Raw genomic sequence first — 19,879 nt, 5'->3', positions numbered from 1 at the left:
GGGCATCTGGGTTCTTTCCAGCTTCTGGCTATTATAAATAAGGCTGCTATAAACATAGTGGAGCATGTGTCCTTGTTATATGGGAGCATATTTTGGTTATATGCCCAGGAGTGGTATAGCTGGGTCCTCAGGTAGTGTAATGTCCAATTTTCTGGAGAACCGCTAGACTGATTTCCAGAGTGGTTGTACCAGTTTGTAATCACACCGACAATGGAGGAGTGTTCCTCTTTCTCTACATCCTTGCCAGCATCTGTTGTCACATGAGTTTTTGATCTTAGCCGTTCTGACTGGTGTGAGGTGGACTTCTTAACACTACTGGATCTGGTTCTAATTGCTTCCTGTCTCAGGGGCCAACAACTGGGTCCCCAGGATCAGTACTTGTTCAGCTGAGTAGAGAGATGTTCACATGCTGATGTGCACCCCTTGTTCTTCTCAAGCCATGTGACACAGACCACGTCCTGGATCCACCCCATGATGAGTGTCCTGAACCTGTCCTGCGCAGAGGAGAGTGAAGAGGACTGTCCCAGAGAACTAAGGGAACCGAAAAGCTGATGAGTTTCCACGGGCAACGGAGCTCCAGAGACTTCCGACTTTTCAATATATATGCACAACCAGACGAACGACACCACAACTGAGACACAGGACTCCAGCACATGCTACCAGGCCGGGTGTCGAGTTGAAACCGTGGTATTTTTGTGTACATGCTAAGGATCAGTTGCCACTGTAGTAGTTGTTTGAAAATAATCTAGTCATATATAGTCAGATTTTATATGCATATGTCTTCTCATTTATACTTAGATCTTTATAATTCAATGTATAGTTCCTTGTTTGGTATAAGATACAATGGTTCGTACAGCAACACTTTATATTGAAAAGTTATATGAACATAGCGAACATTCTTGATAACTCCCCCTCTCTCCTCACAGCGTAGGAAAGAATTCTGAGGAAGCTAGGGGAGGGCGCCCAACCCTATCCCATTAGCTGCTGATTGCAACTCTTGGGTTTTGGGGTGTTTTTTTTTTTACCAGTGCCTCATAGGACACCACGTGACATATCATTAGGAAACTTCTATCGTTTATAAAAAGCTTTCAAACCTCGTCTTACTTAAACCAAACAGCACGGCTGTTCCACAGGGCATTTCTACTCACGGCTTCAGCTGGAGAGACAGTGGTTCCAAAAGACAGAGCGTGCAGTGCCGGGGATGGGACTCACACCTTACCTTCCGATTCCGTGCCCAGGCTCCCTTGCCCTGCTCCCTACTGACCTCACAGAGGGAGATCTCGGCCCAGGAGAGCATCCACTTTCTGTTGACGCAGCTGGGTCCACAGCTGCGCATTCCACACCTCAGAGCCAAACATTGCCTCTTCATAACCCCAGTCTCTTCCTTCTGTGGCCCCATCCCCACCCCCACCACTACCCGTAGACACTCACCAAGCAAGGCACTGCTCTGCGACTTTTCAGTGGACTTTGTTCCGTGACTGGATTTTCTAGAATAGAGACACTGGCTCATGGCAGTGGTTTGCCATGCTTGGGTGCCATGGCCAGTGGGAGCATCTGAGGAGAGCTGACAGGAGAAAGGTATCTTTTTAAATACTGCTGGAGTTGCCTGTAAAAGGGTGGAGGCCAGGAGCCAAGCAAAGCAGCCCAGCATCACTTAGGTAAGCATGGAGCTCCCAAGAGCACAGTGCAAGCATCTTTACTTAAAGCCACTTTATAAATAAGCCACTGAGTTCCTGCAGTGAAGTAGCACCTATGGCGGCATCAGACACTAGCGCCTACATGTTCTGCAGAGTTTTACCTCATATATGGAATGTATATGGAGAATACATGTGGGCACGGTGCTCACCCATACCCCTTAGTACATTTAAGATTTAGGATTTAAGTTGAATCCACTTAGGATTCATGTTTGCCGTCATGAGGAAGAACATAAAGCCAAATACAGACTGACAAGGAGACTTTAACCCCAGGAAAGACAGAGTGGCTGGAGCAAATGTAGGCCTCTCCTCACAGCTCTCTGGATCTTAGGACGCTTCGAAGAGGATGATTGGGGTGGGGGTGGGGGGCAGCTTTGAGAGCAGCTGCAGCGGGAGCTGTTTCCTCAAGTCCCAGAGAAGTGAAGAGGCACCCACACACTTTTATGAGAGGAGTGAACCAGCACACTCCTTTTAGGAGATCGCCCCCTGCCCCCATTGCAGTGTCCTCCCTTGTTTGTGAGGGAGCTGACATGGGACCCTGAAGCATGCAGTCTGTGTGTGTTCGTGTATGTGTGGCACTCACAGCCTCTCTGCTGCTTATACCAAGTTCCTCCCTGTTTCTACCAAATACATAATCAAACGACCTAGAAATGCATAGCGCTATTTACTGAGCACTGTACCGTACACTGCAATGTACAATGAACAACTTTTGGGAGGCTTCTTGGGATAGCCTCTCCCTGTGTATACCATCCTGGCCTTGAGTTCGCAATCCCCCTGCTTCAGCCTCCCAAGTACTGGTATTTCAGCAACAAGCCAAGAAGCTTCCCAAAGTGATCCCAATTATATGAAGAAGCCGAGGTTTAGAGAGAAGTGGTCACTGCCCAAGGATCCCGCCGTGCCTATGTGTTGATGCTGGACCTGAAGGCAAGTCTTAGACCCCAGGGCTTCCTTAAACCAGGGGTAGAGACTCCTGGATTTAGTCAGCCCTGCAAGACTCCAGTTTTCAGTCATGAGGAACTTCCTGGTTCATGAGAAAGGCATTCCCCAGGAGAAAATAGCATCCATCCAGTTCCTCTGCATCTGAACTTCTCCTGTGACTGCAGCTAAGGACGTTCACCCTGAATTAGCTGAGTCTGGTGAACAATCATTGAGAACTACGCTTTAGTCTCCATGACCTCCAGACCCACAGATAAAGGACAGATGCTCAGAGAATCTCCAGAGGAGGGCTCAGTATGAATGCTTCTCCGGTGCAGACAGAACCCTGGGTTACTTGTGGGGAAGTGGATGTTCTTTAAGTTACCTTATCTCTGTCACTATAGCTATCCATAAAAAAATGCCCCTCCGCTGACCCACCACTCAGATCTGGGCCACAGGAACTGAATGTGGTCACATCCCTCCCAATGTGTGTCCCAGAGGCATTGGCCAGCAGCTCCCTTCATAGAGTGACAAGGGGCTTTCCCTTGGAATGCTCGTTAGCTACCAGCATTGTGGTTAGCACTCTGGTCCAGGGCAAAGTAGGGCAATAGCTAACCATTCCTTGGGATGTTTTAAAAATAAAAACGATCTTGAAAGTCAGCAGTAGTAACTTTTTAACTCCTAAAACGTAAAAATAATTTATTTTCCTTTCAAAAAAACAGATCAAGGTTCTGTGGAAATAAATTGAGTTTGATAAATAGCCCATCTAACTTTCTAGAAGCTTCCATCACCAATATTGCAGTAAATATTTTCAATCGAGGGCAAGCATGCCACCCTTAAACAGCTCACCTTTGAGTTAGTATCTTACGGTCATCTTTTCATAGCCATATAGGCATCCTGATGCACTTTTAAGTCTCTGCTTAAGCTATCTCGTCCCAGAATGCCCTTCGTCAGTTGTTCAGCAACTTATTAAAGAAATCTTAGACTACTTTAAGTTCCTTCCTGTAACAGTGTCATGGCGAGCATTTGTGTATTTGTTAAAACCTTTTCTTCAAGTATCCATGCACTCAGATACTGACGTCGGTAGAGTGAATACTTTTGTAAGCCACTGTGTCAGAAGTACAGTCAAAGTTCTGTCACTGAACCAAGAGCTTCTCCAGCCCTGCGTAAAAACCTGGATGTTTTAATCACTTCATTTTAGCATCTCTTTAGCATCGGAGACTGGCTTGCTGTATGGGAGAGAGTCTGGCAGTGACTAATTCAGTGTTCCAAACATGGCATTCCTCTCACTGCTTTCTGCTTTACATGTAATGATGATAAGGAATTGCTTCAAAATCAGCACAGAGAGCAAACTTATGAATACAATACAAGAGCCACCATTTCTCCATCTGTGGCATACGTCCTCGTGCCCACACGATTCAACTCAGCACACATGACCTGAGCACCTACTGTGTGCCTGGCCGTGCACAGTGTGATAGCTGTGAATAGTACAAATTTCCAAATCAGAGAGCTCAGTTTCTTGATATTTCTACACGGACACACTGTACAGGGTAAGAAGTTAAGGATTTGTTTCCTAAGAATCCCTTAAATTTGAATAATTATGGAAAACATTGACACCCCCCACCTTGGCTAGAATAGGGGGAGAAGGAACGTGCTGGAAGAGGCTCTCCAATAACAAATGAAAGGCAGCTGTCAAAATAGACTCAAATAGCACACTCATAAACTGCTTGCGCAATCAGAAAATATTATCCTTTTTCTAGGGAGAAATAGGACATTTCTCTACAGTAAGCAAAATGTAACTTTTTGAAGGGTCAATACACTTGACATTTTTATGTTACTTATACAGACAGAACTGAACAAACATTAATGTGGCTTTCACAGTCATGGGTATAATTTTCAGGATGATGAAAAGCACAGACTATGCCCGTGGAATTTAAAGAATTAAACAGAATGTGCCTGTGAAACATGACTTTAGACATGTACTACATGAGATGGTTTAGCCATGGCTGTTCACATGTAATATCACTGTATCAGTAAAGCGATTTAATAAACACTCGACACAGTGCTAGGTTTCCTTTTTCAGCCACCCTCTCCTTCTGCCCTGCCCTCTGTGTGTGTGTGTGTGTGTGTGTGTGTGTGTGTGTGTGTGTGAGAGAGAGAGAGAGAGAGAGAGAGAGAGAGAGAGAGAGAGAGAGGAGAGAGAGAGAGAGAGAGAGAGAGAGAGAGAGAGAGAGGAGAGAGAGAGAGAGAACGCAAGCATGTAGGGGCCAGAGATGGCTCTTGAGTGCCCTCCTCCATCACACTCCACCTATTTTTTAACCTTCGTCTCCCACTGAACCCGGGGCTTGTAGATCTGCTGGCCAGCGAGCCCCAGTGATCCTATGGCCCCCGCTTCTCTTGCCTTGGGATTGGGAACGTGTGGTGCCTTTCCACGTGGATTCTGAGAGCGTGAACTGAGGTCTTCCTGCTTTCTTTCTCCTCACTGAATCAGTCAACTCCACAGGTCATCTCCCCTGGCTTTCCCTCCATGCTACCTTTATTAATTTTAACCTTGATTTTTATCCTTTCAGGGTGGGTTATAAAATTAGGTTAGTACCTGTGCCAAAACTGCTTCTAGGGAAAGAGATGTGGTTTTAGCAATTAAGAGTATGTAACCTCCCAAAAGGCAGTCCAGTGACACGCCCAAGTTGGGATCCAGCTCAGGAAGAGGTCCCAAGGCCTGACACTACTACTGATGCTATGGTGTGCTTACAAAGGGGCCTATCATGGCTGTCCTCTGAAAAACCCAACAGGCAGCTGACAGAGTCAGATGCAGATACTTAGACCCAACAAGTGGACAGAAGCTGGTGACCCCTGCGGTTGAGTTAGGGAAAAGCTGGAAGAAGGTGAGGAGGAGGGTGAGCCTATAAAGAAGACAGCAGCCTCAACTAACCTGGTCCCCAGGATCTCTCAGACACTGAGCCACCAACCAGGCAGCATCCACCAGCTGAGATGAGGCCCCCAACACACATACGGCAGAGGACTCCCAGGTCTGGGTTCAGTCAGAGAAGGAGCACCTAACCCTCAAGAGACTTGGGGTCCCAGGGAGTGGGAAGGTCAGGTGGGGTAAGTGTGGGGCATTCTGTTGGAGATGGTGTGTTGGGGGGTGATGTGGAACAGTTGGAGGGTGGACCAGGAGGGGGATAAAGTCCATAAAAAAAAAGATTAAAGAGTAATAATTTTAAAAACTCTATAACTTCCCTAACAGAACCAGAGTTGGGTTCCCATACCCACATCCGGTAGCTCACAACCACATTTAGTTGCAGCCCCAGAGCGATTGGGTACCTTTGGCCTCCGTGGGTATCTGCACTCGCATACCCAGAGCCACACATATAGGTGATTAAAAATAGAAATAAAGCCTTATGGATAAGGCACTTCCCTTATCCCCCCTCACCAAACTCCTCTCTGGCCCCTCACCCTGCTTCTTCATTTTACGCCATTCATATATTTGTCATGAAGTTGTTTCGTTGTCTTCTTTGGGGACAGAGGTAATGGCCCAAGCTCCGTGGGGCAGGAACTTGGCCTCTCTCATTCACCTTCAGCATGTAGCGCAGTCCTTGTCCCATGGTAGATGTCAACTTGCATTTGCTGGATCGGTCTCCAGGGTAGCTCTTTCCCTTTTCTGTTCACTTATTCACTGAAACGCCAAGCACCCCACACACTGTTACGCATCAGGAATGCAGTGCAGAGCACACATGACCGCAGCCGCCCTGTCATGTAATTTGCATTTTATGCCAAGCACCTATAACCGAAACTAACCAAAGCCTTTCCACTTCCGCTCTTTTATCGCACATTTAAACAACTAGTCCCACTAACACTCATTGCCCCAAGAGAGGATGTAAGAGAGCAGACGAAAGTATGAACCTTTAAAGAGTAAAAATGCCATACCTGGCTGGGAAGATGGAAATGGTGTGTGTGCTCCAAAGTAGATCTGAGAGCTCTGTACAAGGAAGCCTCACTTCTAGCTAAGAAAAACTTCATCTCACTGGGTGTGAGGAAGAAAATAGTCACGAGCGGGACCCAGAGGGTGCACCAGGACCTCACCCTCTGTGCAAACATCTAGGAATGAGGAACCCCCTTTGGTGTCTCTTAGTTTAAAGAGCAGAAGAAAACTGTTTCTCACTGTCTTCTTGAAAATGATAACCCATGAGGTGTCTGGGCACACAAAGACCCAGACAACTTGAGTAAGCTCCTTCCTGACTGATTTTCCGTGAACTCAAAAAGATCACAGGAGCAGCAAACACTGGGTCTGGATGAGATTCTTGCCACCCAAGCAACACGGCCTCTCGGTGAAAGCCACTTTGGACCAAAGAAGCCCCTAACATGCTCTGGGTGTCTGTGTCCCTCCCCCAGTGTGATGGTGGTATAGGAGGTGCATGGAGAATCTAAGAAGGCATTGGTCCAGGGGAACCTCACTGACGGGACGAACGATGCTGTAAGCAAAGAGTCAGAGAAACTCGTCCTTGTCGCATGGAGACGTCACCTTTGACTCACCAGTCACTGAACCTGAAGGCAGCCAGGCCTTAGGCTCCCCAGGCTTAATAAACAATACATTTATATTGATTGTAAATTTTCCAGCCAGAACAAACTAACATACACCCACGGGATTTAGCAAGCAAGAGGAAGGAACAGAGTTAAACAAGACCAATGTCAGTCAAGGACATCCTTCCCCAGCCCTGTATCCTTCATTCGCTAATGTATGCTGGGCATGCAGCACAGTTTCTGTCACCTAGTAAGTGTTCAGTACATGTTGAATGCCACTTTGGATCGCTCGGCCCATTCAAGAGGTAGTCATTTCTATGTAAAGTGAATTAAAAATAAAAAACAAGACATATTACTTCCAGAATTTCTTCCATGTATTTCCATTTCTCTGATCCACGGCTCACTCTCTTTTGTTTATTTTCAGACTTTTCTCATTTTGCTCCTGTCTTCCTATTTTACCAACCTGTCCCCTATAAGCATACCCATCACCCCCCTCAGAGTTACCTCTCTAAAGCACAGATGGGATTCTCTTACTCACTTTCTGCACTCTTGGCTTGTTTGTTTGTTTGTTTGTTTGTTTGTTTTTTCTCTCCAATCTAAATTCTCCTCTACAAAGCTCAAATGTCCTGCTGTGTCTGGGAAGTGTGTCCTACCTCATTCCATCATCAAATTCCTTGTCACTTTTTGAGACTCTTCTTTTATCCTATGACATACAAGCACCTCCACATGCTTGTACAGAGACCAGAGGAGAAAGTGCTCTCTCTCTCTGTGTATAGGGCCATTCCACTCAATATCAGCAAATGGGTGAGTAACTCAGTAGGGGACAAGGTGGGACCAAGACTCAGGTAGCTTATCTACTATAGTTATGGGCACTTTTACCCAAAACTCTGGAGGCTAAGTAAGTTAATTAGGAAACACTGTATTTTAAAATCCTACCTCTGTACTCCATTGTGGTCTGCTTGTTTAAAAAGTCTGTCCCAATGAATTTGCAATTAATTTAGCGAAGACTGCAGGTCTCGCCAGCTGCACCCTGGATCTTTTAAGTCCAAGTCCACATTTCCTCTTGTTTTGTTTTTATCGCACAGGAGAAAAGATGTAATGAAACTCAATAAATGTTTGCAGAAAAAAAATATATCGAGGGTGATTTATAATTTTCAAAACATCTTCGAACTGTTCTTCTCAGAAAGAAAAGACAAGTTGAATAAAAGAGAAAACGATCTGAGAGCTTAACTAAGCGTGTCTGTACTAACTAGTCCCACTAAGGTTGAGAATATACTAGACTTTGCCCAAGAAGGAAGTGTGTGGGGATAGACCTCACAGTGCGGTTGTCGTAGCAGGGTTATAAAGCACAAGCTCCAACAGTGTTGATGTGCCCAAGGTTTCAGAAAATCACAGTAGATTGGTTTTGGGGTGGAGGAGAAGACAAGCCCTAAAACCAAAATATGATGTTGGTGCGTTCATTTCAAGGCAAATGCACTCAAACTTCCGTTCCTGTGGGTGCATTAATAACGTTCCTGAAGAACCGATTGGATGCTTGGAAGCTGTGCATTGCCTTAGATCCCCTGAAAGTGCAGAAATCATTCCATATATAACTAACCTCCCTGGGATTTTCTGACTGTTCTGGTTCAGAGTGGAGACAGTCACCTTTCAATAGCAAAGTCAAGAAGGCAGGTGGGAATTAAAATTGAGTGGATGATTTTTCCTCAGACTATGGACAGTCCTGGCCTGGGCTTTCTGTGAAATAGCATGCAAAGGGGAGTTTATGGGCAGATCCATGGATTTATAGTGAGCAGCCTTATCATCCCGAGAGATAGTCTGTGCATTTTCTTTAGTGTCAGCTCTAGGTTCTTGTTTAATAACCACACAGCAGTGAAAAGCTGGTTCCCTAATTAGGTTCGTGAATTACTTATTTAAATGGCAAAAGAATGTAATAGGAGTAGAACCTGAAGAAAATAGGCTGCATAGACCTTGCATAGTATATGTTTGTGTATAGATATATATGTATGTGTGCATCTCTCTCCCATTACATTCTTTTCTTTGATCATGTTCTCCCTTTTGTTCCAAATTTAAGACTGCCCCTATGTCCAATTCTCACATTCACATAACACCTCCATCTCACGTTTGTGTAGGACTTTACAAATAAAAATTAAATGTCCTGATGCCCTGGTGAGAGAAGGCAAGAATTCTACTTCATACGTGAAAAACTGAGTTTCGTATAAATGACATGTTTTTTCCCTGCTCACACTTGAGTGATTAATTGTTCATTGCAGAGTGAAGTTTCCGGTTCCAGGCAGGTCAAACCAGGAGGGAACTCTGTACTCATAAGATGAGTCCGAGTTTCCTGCTAGAAAGGACATAGTACTCTCTACGCCAACTTCTCATTTTCCAGGGAGAAGAAAACTCGTAGTAAGTCTCCAGAATTCCCTCAGGAGCTCTGACTAGTACCTGGGAGAGCACTGAAAATACAGAGAGAGAGAAATGGCTGCTTCTTCCACAACTGTGTTGATGGTTCCTTCCCTGGGTCCGGAAATTCCTAAAAAGCATCCGTGATGGGAGTTGCTTAGCTGTCTTGTTCTTAGGTTTGTAACCATGTGAGTTTCTCATTTTAAATTCCCACCCAGAAAGGTGGGCTTCTGACAGAAACGTATATCCCTGTGAATTTTTTAACATGCGCACAGATACATTGGACCATCACCGTGCTGGAGAAAGACAAGTGTTGGCATCTAAAGAGCCATGCCCCACCCCACTCCCCGTCTGTACCACGCAATGTCTAGGAATGTGAGGAGACGCCTCCAGCCACCATGTTTATCAGTATTTTGTCCTAGCGTGTGAGTGCATTACAGTTTGATTCATTACTCCCCTACTGAAAGTCGTTAGCTTGTTTCCAGGATGTTTTTGTAATTGTGGAAAGATATTTTTGTAAACATGTCTATTGGGTTTTTTTTTTTTTTGTATGAGCATAAAATGTTTGTATCTCTAGGAGAAATAGCCAAAGGATTACTGGATCATAAGTTGTATCATTTCCTATTTCTGTCATTTCAAATTATCACAAACATAGACAGCACAGCTTTATTATCCTCCGGTAATTCGGGTCAGAAAGCAGCACTGGGCTAGATCCAAAGTATCAGCGGGGCTGCGCTCCTTACGGAGGGCTTTTGGAGGGAATCTGTTGAGGTTATTGGCAGGCTTTCGTTCCCCGTGGATGTAGAACTTGGCCGATGTCCCCTCTCCTTTACCTTCACAGCTAGCGATGGCCAGTCAGGTCGTCCTCGCTTCATCTCGCTCCCTCTAAATCTTCATCGTCTCTGACCTTGCCTCCACCACCCTCTCCCACGCCTACGCCTCAGGCTGTGACCAGGCAGCATAGTTTCACCTCCTCAGGGCCTGCACCATAGACACATCTGCCAAGTCTTGGCGGCTTTTCAGTGAACCGTATTCTGAACACCCAGAGACTGTGAGTGACTCTGCCCACCTAGCTTTTCCAGAAGCCTCTAAGTTGTTTTATAGAATGTCTACGACACTTTCCATCTCCACTGGTGGTGTACCCAAGTTCCAGTTGCCCTGTGCCCTTCTTAGGGCTTGGCATCGTCAGTAGTTTTTAGCTCAGCCGTTCCCATAGGTCCACTGGTGGCTCCTGCGGTATAGGCTTACCCTCGTGTCTGAAGCTGTTGAGCAACATTGTATCCGCTCACCTCCCATCTTCACACACTGTCTATAGAATGACTTCTTCTGCACATTATGCTCATGGGGTTGTTTGTTCTTTTGATTTTGAGTTCTAAGCATTTCATTCAGAATGTAGGTCCTTTGTCAGTTTGGTCAGAACAATACTTATTAATTAGTTCCGGTATTTCCCATTGTACCTGCATTCTAGTTGTGCACATATAATTTCCCTGGCTTGGGTTGGCCCTACGTCATAGCATCGCTGCATTAGGGTTTCTCCATCACAGTGTGTCAGATCCGAAGATGGCTCGGCCTCCTAGTCCTGGCTAATCCCAGACGTAGCCAAGTACAATTTGGTCCATTTCTATATTCCTCTTTGAGAACATAACTTTCACTCACTATTTTATAGACTGAGTTCTGAGACCACAGGATACTGAAGAGAAGCAGTGGTGCACACGAGAAGAATGGGAGGCTCACTGTCCTTGACAACCAAATCTGAAACCCTGAGTTCCATCCTGGGGACCCACATGGTAGAAGGAGAGAGCCAAGTCCTGCGAGCTGTCCTTCTCTGACCTCCACACATGCACTGTGAGGCACAGACTCCAGTTCCAGGGATCTGATGTCATCTTCTGGCCTCTGTAGGCACCTGCACTCATGTAGACATCACACACACACACAGAAAGAGAGAGAGAGAGAGAGAGAGAGAGAGAGAGAGAGAGAGAGAGAAAGAGAGAGAGAGCTTTATTAAAAATAATAAAAGTACATCTTTAAAGAGAAATCTGCTATTTGCATTCCAATGTCTGATTCCAAGACAGTTACATCATATGAATGGGGATGTTACCGCTGCCAGTGAACCACCAGGCCAGTCCAGTGATAAATCAAATGAAGGACAATGTTGAAATCACTGAGAAGTCATTTCAAAGCATGGAGGGAGATTATCCATCCATGAATTACAAAGATGTGGAGATGCCACCTGACCGTGATAGACTGCAATCCCTGAGCTCTAAGGAGAGCTGCTCATAATACAAATGCAGAACCTTAGCCAGGAGTGGATATTTTATCACAAGCCCTCTGGAGACTCTCGTCTATGAATAATACAGCAGCAATCTGGGGACTCTCTTGAGATTGACTTTCAAATACTAAAGTTGACAGAAGACATCCCGGAGAACTTGGGAATCATAATTTTACACACACCAAAACCCTAGTAGGAAATAGAATCCACCACAGATGGTCTGGACGAAGATACGACTCATAGGTAGGTCGATGATGGTTCAGAGAACAAGTTATGGTGATGTGCCCTCCTAAACTATTAATAGAAGGAGATAGAAGCCATGTCTGCTTGGAGAACAAGAGGATATGGATACGTAAGTCACTGAAGTCACTGAAAACTGGACGTAGAGGAGAAGGCTTCCTGGGAGACTTGTAGTTGTACAAAGGTTCAACTGCAATCAGAAGATGATATAGGGGTCGACAGACAGAGAGATACCCTGAGCCTACTCTCTTTCTTTTCCTTCCTGTCCTTTCTTCTATGGATGTTTCAGGGCACTCAGCAAGAAAGCCCAGGGGCTCTGCCTCATTCCAAGGCAAGGCGATGATCCAGGCTGGAACTGACGTGCAGATGGAGAACGGACAGGGTAAGTAATAATCCAGTGATTTCTGACTTGTCAGCCAGAAGACATTGGCTGAGAACATACGTATAAATCAGTCATCCACCCAATCAGTCCTTGGTGCATAATTACTGCACATTGTCTAGGGATACTGGTGCTGCCTGTGGATGAGATGTGCCTATTACTCATCATAAGGAGAGCTTATGGCACGAGAGGCAGACAAGTTGGTGGACCCAGCAGAGGGAGACGCTGTAGTAGGTGAATGCAGTAGAGCCATCTAAACAGGAAGAAGGAATCAGAAAAGATTGCTGGTGGAGATCCCATCTAAGACAGAGAAGGAACACGTTTGTAAACATGAGCCAGCCACGCAGAACAGTGGGAGGCTCCATAATGCTCTGGAGTAATGGCAGAGTGGTGAGAGGGTGTGGTGTTGTGTGGGTTAGGAGAACCAGAACATAGCTTTCAGGCGGGCAGTGGAATGCAGACAGGGATAATGGCTTGAGAGAAGCTTAAAGAAGGCTCCCCAGTTCACACCTCAGCTGACCTTGACACTTTGGAGAGGCTTAGGCACAATCCTAAAAATACGGAAAAGGCAGGGAAGGACGTTCAGCTGGGTGCCATTTTAAGTGTCTCTTTTCCTGCATTGAGAAACAGAAAACTGGTGTTAAAAAAAAAAAAAACAAAAAAAAACATATTTCAGGATGTCTGTGAAGGTGGTTTTAGAATGTTAGCATTTGAATCGCCAGACTGAATAAAGGATGTTCACATTCACCGACGTGGTGGGCATCGTTCTATACGCTCAGTGCCTAGGGTCAGTGCGGGAGAAGGGAGAATTTCTTGTCCTTTTGAGCTGGAATACTTACCTTCGGTTCTTAGACATCAGGAGTGGGCTTCTTCAGACCTCAGCCTCAGGTGAAGCCTCACCCCAGGGCCATCCTAGCCAAGGTTCTCAGGCTTGTCCTCATCCTCAGAGTCTCACCATTGGCTTCTTGATTCTCAGGACTGCTAATTTGGACTGAATTACACTCTGGCTTGTAGATAGCATAGTGTGGGAATACCTAACCTGCAAAATCATCTGAGCCATCACCTATGTCTATCTCTCTCTGTCTGTTTGTCTGTCTATCATCAATCATCTAGCTTTGTACATTTTTAGCTTGCTACCTAGTATATAATTATTTGTAGCTCTAGATCCCATGTCTATGTCTATTTCTGTCTTTGTAGATAGACAGACAGAACTGGTTTTATTTCTCAGGAGAACCCTTGCTGATACACTGAGTAATAGAATAATAACCCATGTGTGTACACGCTCATATTTGTGTGTATGTGTATAAGTGTGTGTATGTGTGTGCATGTGTGTACGTATGTGCATGTTCATATATGCATTTACATGTGTGCAGTATGCACGCATGTGGAAGCCAAAGGTTCATGTCAGGTATCATCCTTGACCACCTTCAACCTTATCTTTTGAGACTGTCTCTCACTAAACCAACACTCACCAGTTGGATAGACTGGCTGGGCAATGAACCATGGAACCCACCTACCTCCTCCCCCACAACTCAAGTTCTGTGTGCGTGCACACCACACCAAGCTTTTCACATGGGTGCTAAGGATTTGAACTCATGTCCTCACACTTACATGCAGGCAAGTTACAGCTGAGGCACCTCTGGAGCCCCTTGTCCTTTTCTTCCAGGTATGGAGGACCAACGGGCAAGCAGCAAGCGTGCAAGGAAATTTTACAGGCTGTGGTGCATTGGCAAGTGTCTCCGCCTTCCTTTATGCCTATGAGATCAGTCAGACTTGGCCTGGCGGCCCCGATGGATTGTTGAAGCACCCATGGCCGTGGCCAGGCAACTATGAAGCGCAGTCGTAATTCCAGATAACGTTGCAATGAAAAACAAGTGTGGCTGACACTTTTATAGTTTCCATGGAATTCTGTGTAATCCTCCGACCTGGTTCCCAAAGCTTGGAGAGGAAATGGTGAATGAACACAGAGGAGCTGGTCCCCTAAGAGGAGTACGTTCATCCCATCGCTTTCCAAACGGAACCCTGACCCCTGGCTACGCGGTGCATGATCACCACCCAATAATAGAGGCTGATGAGCAGCTGAGTAGAGATTTGTTTTCATTTTTGCAAACCCTTTTATGACCACAGAGGGGATAACTAAATTAATGCCATATGCCTGCGAAATCCCTCTGACAGCTTTTATTGTAATGGAAGATGACAACGGTTATCAGAGCAGAAGAAACATGCTTGAGAAAAAGTAAATAGCAAACACCTTTTGGGAAACAACGCAGCTTCTCTGACCTTTGCAGCTGCCTTGCTCTCTAGAGTGTGGCGACCAGAGTTGGCTGATGACAGTTAACCAGGATTTCCGCTTGCTTGAAAAAGTTTGCCTTCTCCCTCTCCCCTGGGTTGTGCAGAATCTTAAATGTCACGGTAACCACATTTTCCCCCTGGATAACATGAAATATCACTAGAGCTTAATGGAGATGAACAAATGATCGAATTTAGTTGCTAGTGATATATCGAGTTCGAGGAATCAGATCTAGCCCACAAGCTGTACAACCTCTGAGTTCTGTTAACACAAATAGGAAACCAAGTGATAAAATCTAGTGTTTCCGAGTCCCTTACCATACATACAATCCCGTTCCAAGTACTTTATATCTATCATTTAAACCCAATAGTCCTTCAGGGGGGCATTACCGTCCTCGTTTAATAGATCAATTCAAGTGATGAATTTGCTGACCTACACAAAGCCATGTGATTTGGGGGTATGTGACTATCTCTCGTGAAAGCCATATGTGCTTGGCAAAGTTACGTAAGTGCTGTAAGCCTCATTGGCAGAAGGCAAATAGCATCTTAGGATATCAGAGGGTTGCATTAAGTAGATTGCATGCAGGGCATTGGTTTAGTCCTGGCTATATATTAATCTCTTACTGCACTATTCAGGGTTCTCCAGAGAACCAAAAGGAGAGAGAAAGAGAGAAAGAGAGAGAGAGAGAGAGAGAGAGAGAGAGGTATAGAGAGAGGGAGTGGATTGATGAGCTAGGTATACAGATGATAGGTAGACACTAACAATGAAAATATCATGAACATATGAAGTGAATATACGAATAAATATGAAAATAAACAAGCAGGCAGATACATGCATATATACATGGGGAGATATATAAATAGAATGTAGATAAAACTTACAAAGAGATTTGTGATAAAGAATTGGCTCATGTAATATACTGGCTAGGTTTATGTCAACTTGACACAAACTAGAATCATCAGAGAGGAAGGAGCCTCCAGTGAGAAAAATGCTTCCACAACACCTGGCTGTAGGCAAACCTGGAAGGCATTTTCTTAATTGGCGAATGGGAGTGAAGAGTCCAGCCAATTAGGAGTGGTGCTGTCCCTGGGAGGGTGGTCCCAGGTCTATAAGAAAGCAGGCTATGCAATCCAAGACCAACCCACCAGTAACCACACCCCTCCATGGCCTCTGCAGCAGCTTCTGCCTCCAGCCTTTGGCTCTGGTTGAGTTCCTGCCTTGACTTCCTTTGATGATGAACTGTGATATAGAAGCACAATCAAAATAAATCCTTTCCTCTTCAAGTTGCTTTAGTCATGGTGTTTCAACACAGCAATACCATTTCTAAGACATAAACTCTTTCCAGTCCCATCTTGCCTTCTCTCCGGGCTTCAGTAGTTCAAGGCTTTTTGACTTGGAAGGGCAGTCCCTTTAACCAATTTTACCCATTTGGTGTTCATCTCAACAGAAACTCTTCCACAGACACACCCAAAATGTGGGTATAATGAGATGTCTGAGCTCCCTAAAGCCAAACCAACCTGACACATAAGTTAACCAGCCCACCACAGGACCCTTGGTTGACAGTGTCCCTGTAACTGTAGCCTTGGCATTCTGTAAACTATTTTCCATATTGTCTCAAAACCTACATCAACCATCAGCATAGTGGGAATGAAACCAAAGACTTACTTATTTGCCTTCCTCTAGGAAAATTCTTCTTAGTTTTTCTTTTGAGAGTTTTGTACAATGAGTTCTGATCATATTCAGCTTCCTTCCCTTGACTTTTCCAAGATCCACACCTTTCCTTCCCACCCAACTTGGTTCATTTTTGCTTCTTCTTTCAAGGCCAACTCGTGCTGTCTAAATATTCTTGGATGTGTGTGACCTTCCAACAATTCACAGCAACAGTTATACCAGTGAGACTATTTCCTCAAAACTCCCAGTGAAAAGGTTGATACTAATTCAATTAGAGGAATGCCACGTACTGATCCCTAAGTCTAAAATAAATACACGTGGGGCTGGAGAGGACCTGGGTTTTGATTCCCATCACCCACACAGCAGCTCACAATCATCTGGAACTCCAGGTCCGACTGACCAATGTTTTCTCTGGACTCTAGACATTGTACACATGGGGTACATAACATATGTTGGCAAGCCACCCCTGTACATAGTATTATTTTTATTATAATTAAACAAATGCTGAAAAACAGCGTCTTATTAGTCCTTTAGACTAGGCCTGCAATGAAAGTCACAGATCCGGCTAAGAGAAAAGATACCGTTGGCACTGCATCTTATTAGACCCCCACATCAAACTAAACAACATGGAAAAATAACAAATCTGAAGGCAAAATGATCTCTCTCTCTCTCTCTCTCTCTCTCTCTCTCTCTCTCTCTCTCACACACACACACACACACACACACACACACCCCACAAAGTGGTCTATAATATTTTTCAACTTACTAACTCAAATATATATCCCATTTCCTAGGGTTCTCAGTTTTGTTTTGTTTTGTTTCATTGTTGTTGCTGTTGCTGTTTGGTTTGTTTTCTGTCCCTTTGCAATGATTTGTCCCAAAGAGCGGAACTCAAAGTGCAACCGTGCCACACAGTGACCCTGTTACCTTGAGTCAGACACTCATCTCGTGCTCGGGGATCTTCTTCCTGTAGTCATGAAGCCAACTGAACAAAGGTATTGTCAAAGTTAAGTAAAGTACGTAGCATGCTGGAGAGATGGCTCAGCGGTTAACAGCACTGGCTGCTCTTCCAGAGGTCCTGAGTTCAATTCCCAGCACCCACATGGTGGCTCACGACCATCTGTAATGAGATCTGATGCCCTCTTCTGGTGTGTCTGAAGACAGCTACAGTGTACCCACATGAATAAAATAAACATATAAATATCTAGATAGATAGATAGATAGATAGATAGATAGATAGATAGATAGATAGATAGATAGATAGAGTGCCTAGCTGAGTTTGGCAGCTAATAGGTTCTCCACACCCTCATTCCTCTTTCCTGTTCTTCATCCCCTGCCTCCATGAGAGTAAAGGCAGCCTCTCCATAAATAGGTACTGTTTGCGAAAGACTGAAAATGGCTTCCATTCCTCTCAAGAGGAGGTGGTTGCTAGACTACGGAAACTATCAACTGTCCTTGTGAGGTTGCACTGCACTAAGCTTCCTGTCCCTGAGGGGACATGGAGGAGGAAGTACATTTGGGTAAGATTTCCACCCTGGTCCATCTCTTTAGACATTTGCTCTAATTGAGATTAGAGTGCCACCAGCTCTCTCCACACTTCTCCAAGGGATTGCTCACAATTAAACAGCGATGAATTAATCACCAAAAATAGGAACGGAAATAGAGAAAAATGCCCTTTTTATAGCGAATATCATAAATAAACTTTCAGAATAAAGCAATGTGATGAAACAAAAGCTTTAGCTGTATTTACACTAATAGGAGTTGTTAAGAATTTATAGTTTCATTGCATTACTAAGACTTTAAAAAAAATGAATCAGATTCTAGGAGACTCAAGTACCTTTAGGAAGTCAAAGCTTGTTGCTTTGTGAAGAAAGGTGCTTGTAAGGAAAATGCATTCTTACTAACATTAAGTGCAGAAAATGCAAGCAAGTCATTTGCATTAAAAGATTCAGGATACTCAGCTCAAAGGTATACGGAAAAGGTACAGAGTGACTGATTTAGGCCTAACAATTCCCAGCTTAGGGAAAAGGAGAGAAAACCGGATGGATTCTCTTCACTTGTGGGGGAATACATGTTCTCTGGATACAAACCTGGAGAGAAAGGCCCAACACTCTGTCTCCTTGTGTCAGTCAATTACTATCTCAAGAATCGGTTGCAATGTACTATCGTGTACATGCCCAAATAATTTCATTTTCATTTCTCTCCTTTTATTGTTTGGTGTGTGGTGAGTGGGGGTGTCCATGTGTGCTTACCCACGAGGGCACAAGCGGAGGCTGGAGGCTGATATCAGATTGTCTCCTTCTCTGCCTTGTTTTCATAGTCCGCCGCTCCCGCTAGACCGGCTAGCTAGATGGGATCCACCTGCCTGCTCCTCAGTGCCGGGCTCACAGACACACGTGACTGGCTTTGATCTGGGTACCAGGGATCTGAACTCAGGTCCTCATGCTTGTGTGACAAGCACTTGGCCCACAGAACCATCTCCTGACCCTCTCTTCCCTTTTTCTTTCTTCATCCTTCTTCTCTCGGATCCACATGCTCATTTTCTGAAGATGTCAAAAGAAGTCATAGAACTTCAAAACTGGCCCAAAATAAAAAGAGCATATTCGTCAAATCAAAAGAAAGCACAAAAGACACTGGTTCCGGTGAGTCTTAGGCTCTGTGAAACACAGGAAGAAGACTCTGATGTCCGGAATTGCCTTATGCAGATAAAGTGCTTTGAAATTTTTCTTCCAGACCTTGAGGGAAGTTTCTGTCTGCTTCTGGAGTTTATTGCTATCACGGATGAATAAGAAGTTATGAACTTGCCCTTTAATTGGCCAGTCACGATAGCAGGCATCACATTCACTCATGGAGGTGATGAGGCACAGAAAGGGACTCCAGACAAACATGCATGGGCAGAAACCTTGCTGCACAGATGACCCTTAACTTAGAGCTGCTTGGGGAGTCAAAGAGCCCATTGTGCTGCTAAGAATTCCCCACAGCCAAGTTCATGCTGAGCTGTGCTTCCCACACAGCTGATACTCCTTACGGTCCCACGATTTTCAAAAATAATTATTTCCTCCAACGTCAGAGATGACCACAAGTCACAGATCTTGGGAGCCAACCTGAACCTGGCTAGTGTCTAGTATCCGAGAGTTGTCCCCTTGTCCTCACAGGAAGGATGTAGGAAGTACAGGCCATACCATTGACAAGATGGTGAGACTGTAGTGAAAATACATGGGATTCCCTCCACAGGGAGTTGCCACAAACCTGAAGGAGGGGGGCAGAAGTGTCAGAAGTGGAAAATAAGTCATGGCCCCCCAGAACTGTCAATCGGGGATTTAGAGGGATTTAGAAAGACAGTGCTAAAGAGAGAATCAACCTTTCCTATCATGTTTATAGCAGCCAAACCTAAGATTTAAAGATGCTGGCTTTGACAGAACAGCCCAGAAAGATTAAATCAGAGCCAACCTCAGAATTAAGTGTGCCGGCTGCTGTGCTGAACCCTACAATTATCT

At 44.8% G+C, this 19,879-nt stretch overlaps 1 protein-coding gene across 11 annotated transcripts in view; it reads left to right on the top strand.

Annotated features, from left to right (window-relative positions):
* Stxbp4 (syntaxin binding protein 4) overlaps window positions 1-4,672 on the top strand; it is a 156,880-nt gene extending 152,208 nt beyond the window's left edge. For 6 of the 11 annotated variants that reach the window (XR_005489844.1, XR_005489842.1, XR_005489848.2 and 3 more), the window contains one exon: window positions 438-563. Coding sequence is in view for 5 of the 11 variants with exons in the window: in XM_063269103.1 (XP_063125173.1) it covers window positions 438-552 (115 nt within the window). In the remaining 6 variants the exon portion in view is untranslated. Of the gene's footprint in view, window positions 1-437 lie in introns of all 11 variants that reach the window. The other 5 variants (XM_063269103.1, XM_063269102.1, XM_063269105.1 and 2 more) reach the window with 2 other exon arrangements.
* Window positions 4,673-19,879: the final 15,207 nt, after the last annotated feature.

This window comes from Rattus norvegicus, chromosome 10, assembly GCF_036323735.1.
Source record: "Rattus norvegicus strain BN/NHsdMcwi chromosome 10, GRCr8, whole genome shotgun sequence".
In the NCBI taxonomy this organism is placed as follows: domain Eukaryota; kingdom Metazoa; phylum Chordata; class Mammalia; order Rodentia; family Muridae; genus Rattus; species Rattus norvegicus.
Note: the sequence above shows the minus strand (reverse complement) of the source record. Positions and strands in the feature narration are given on the sequence as shown.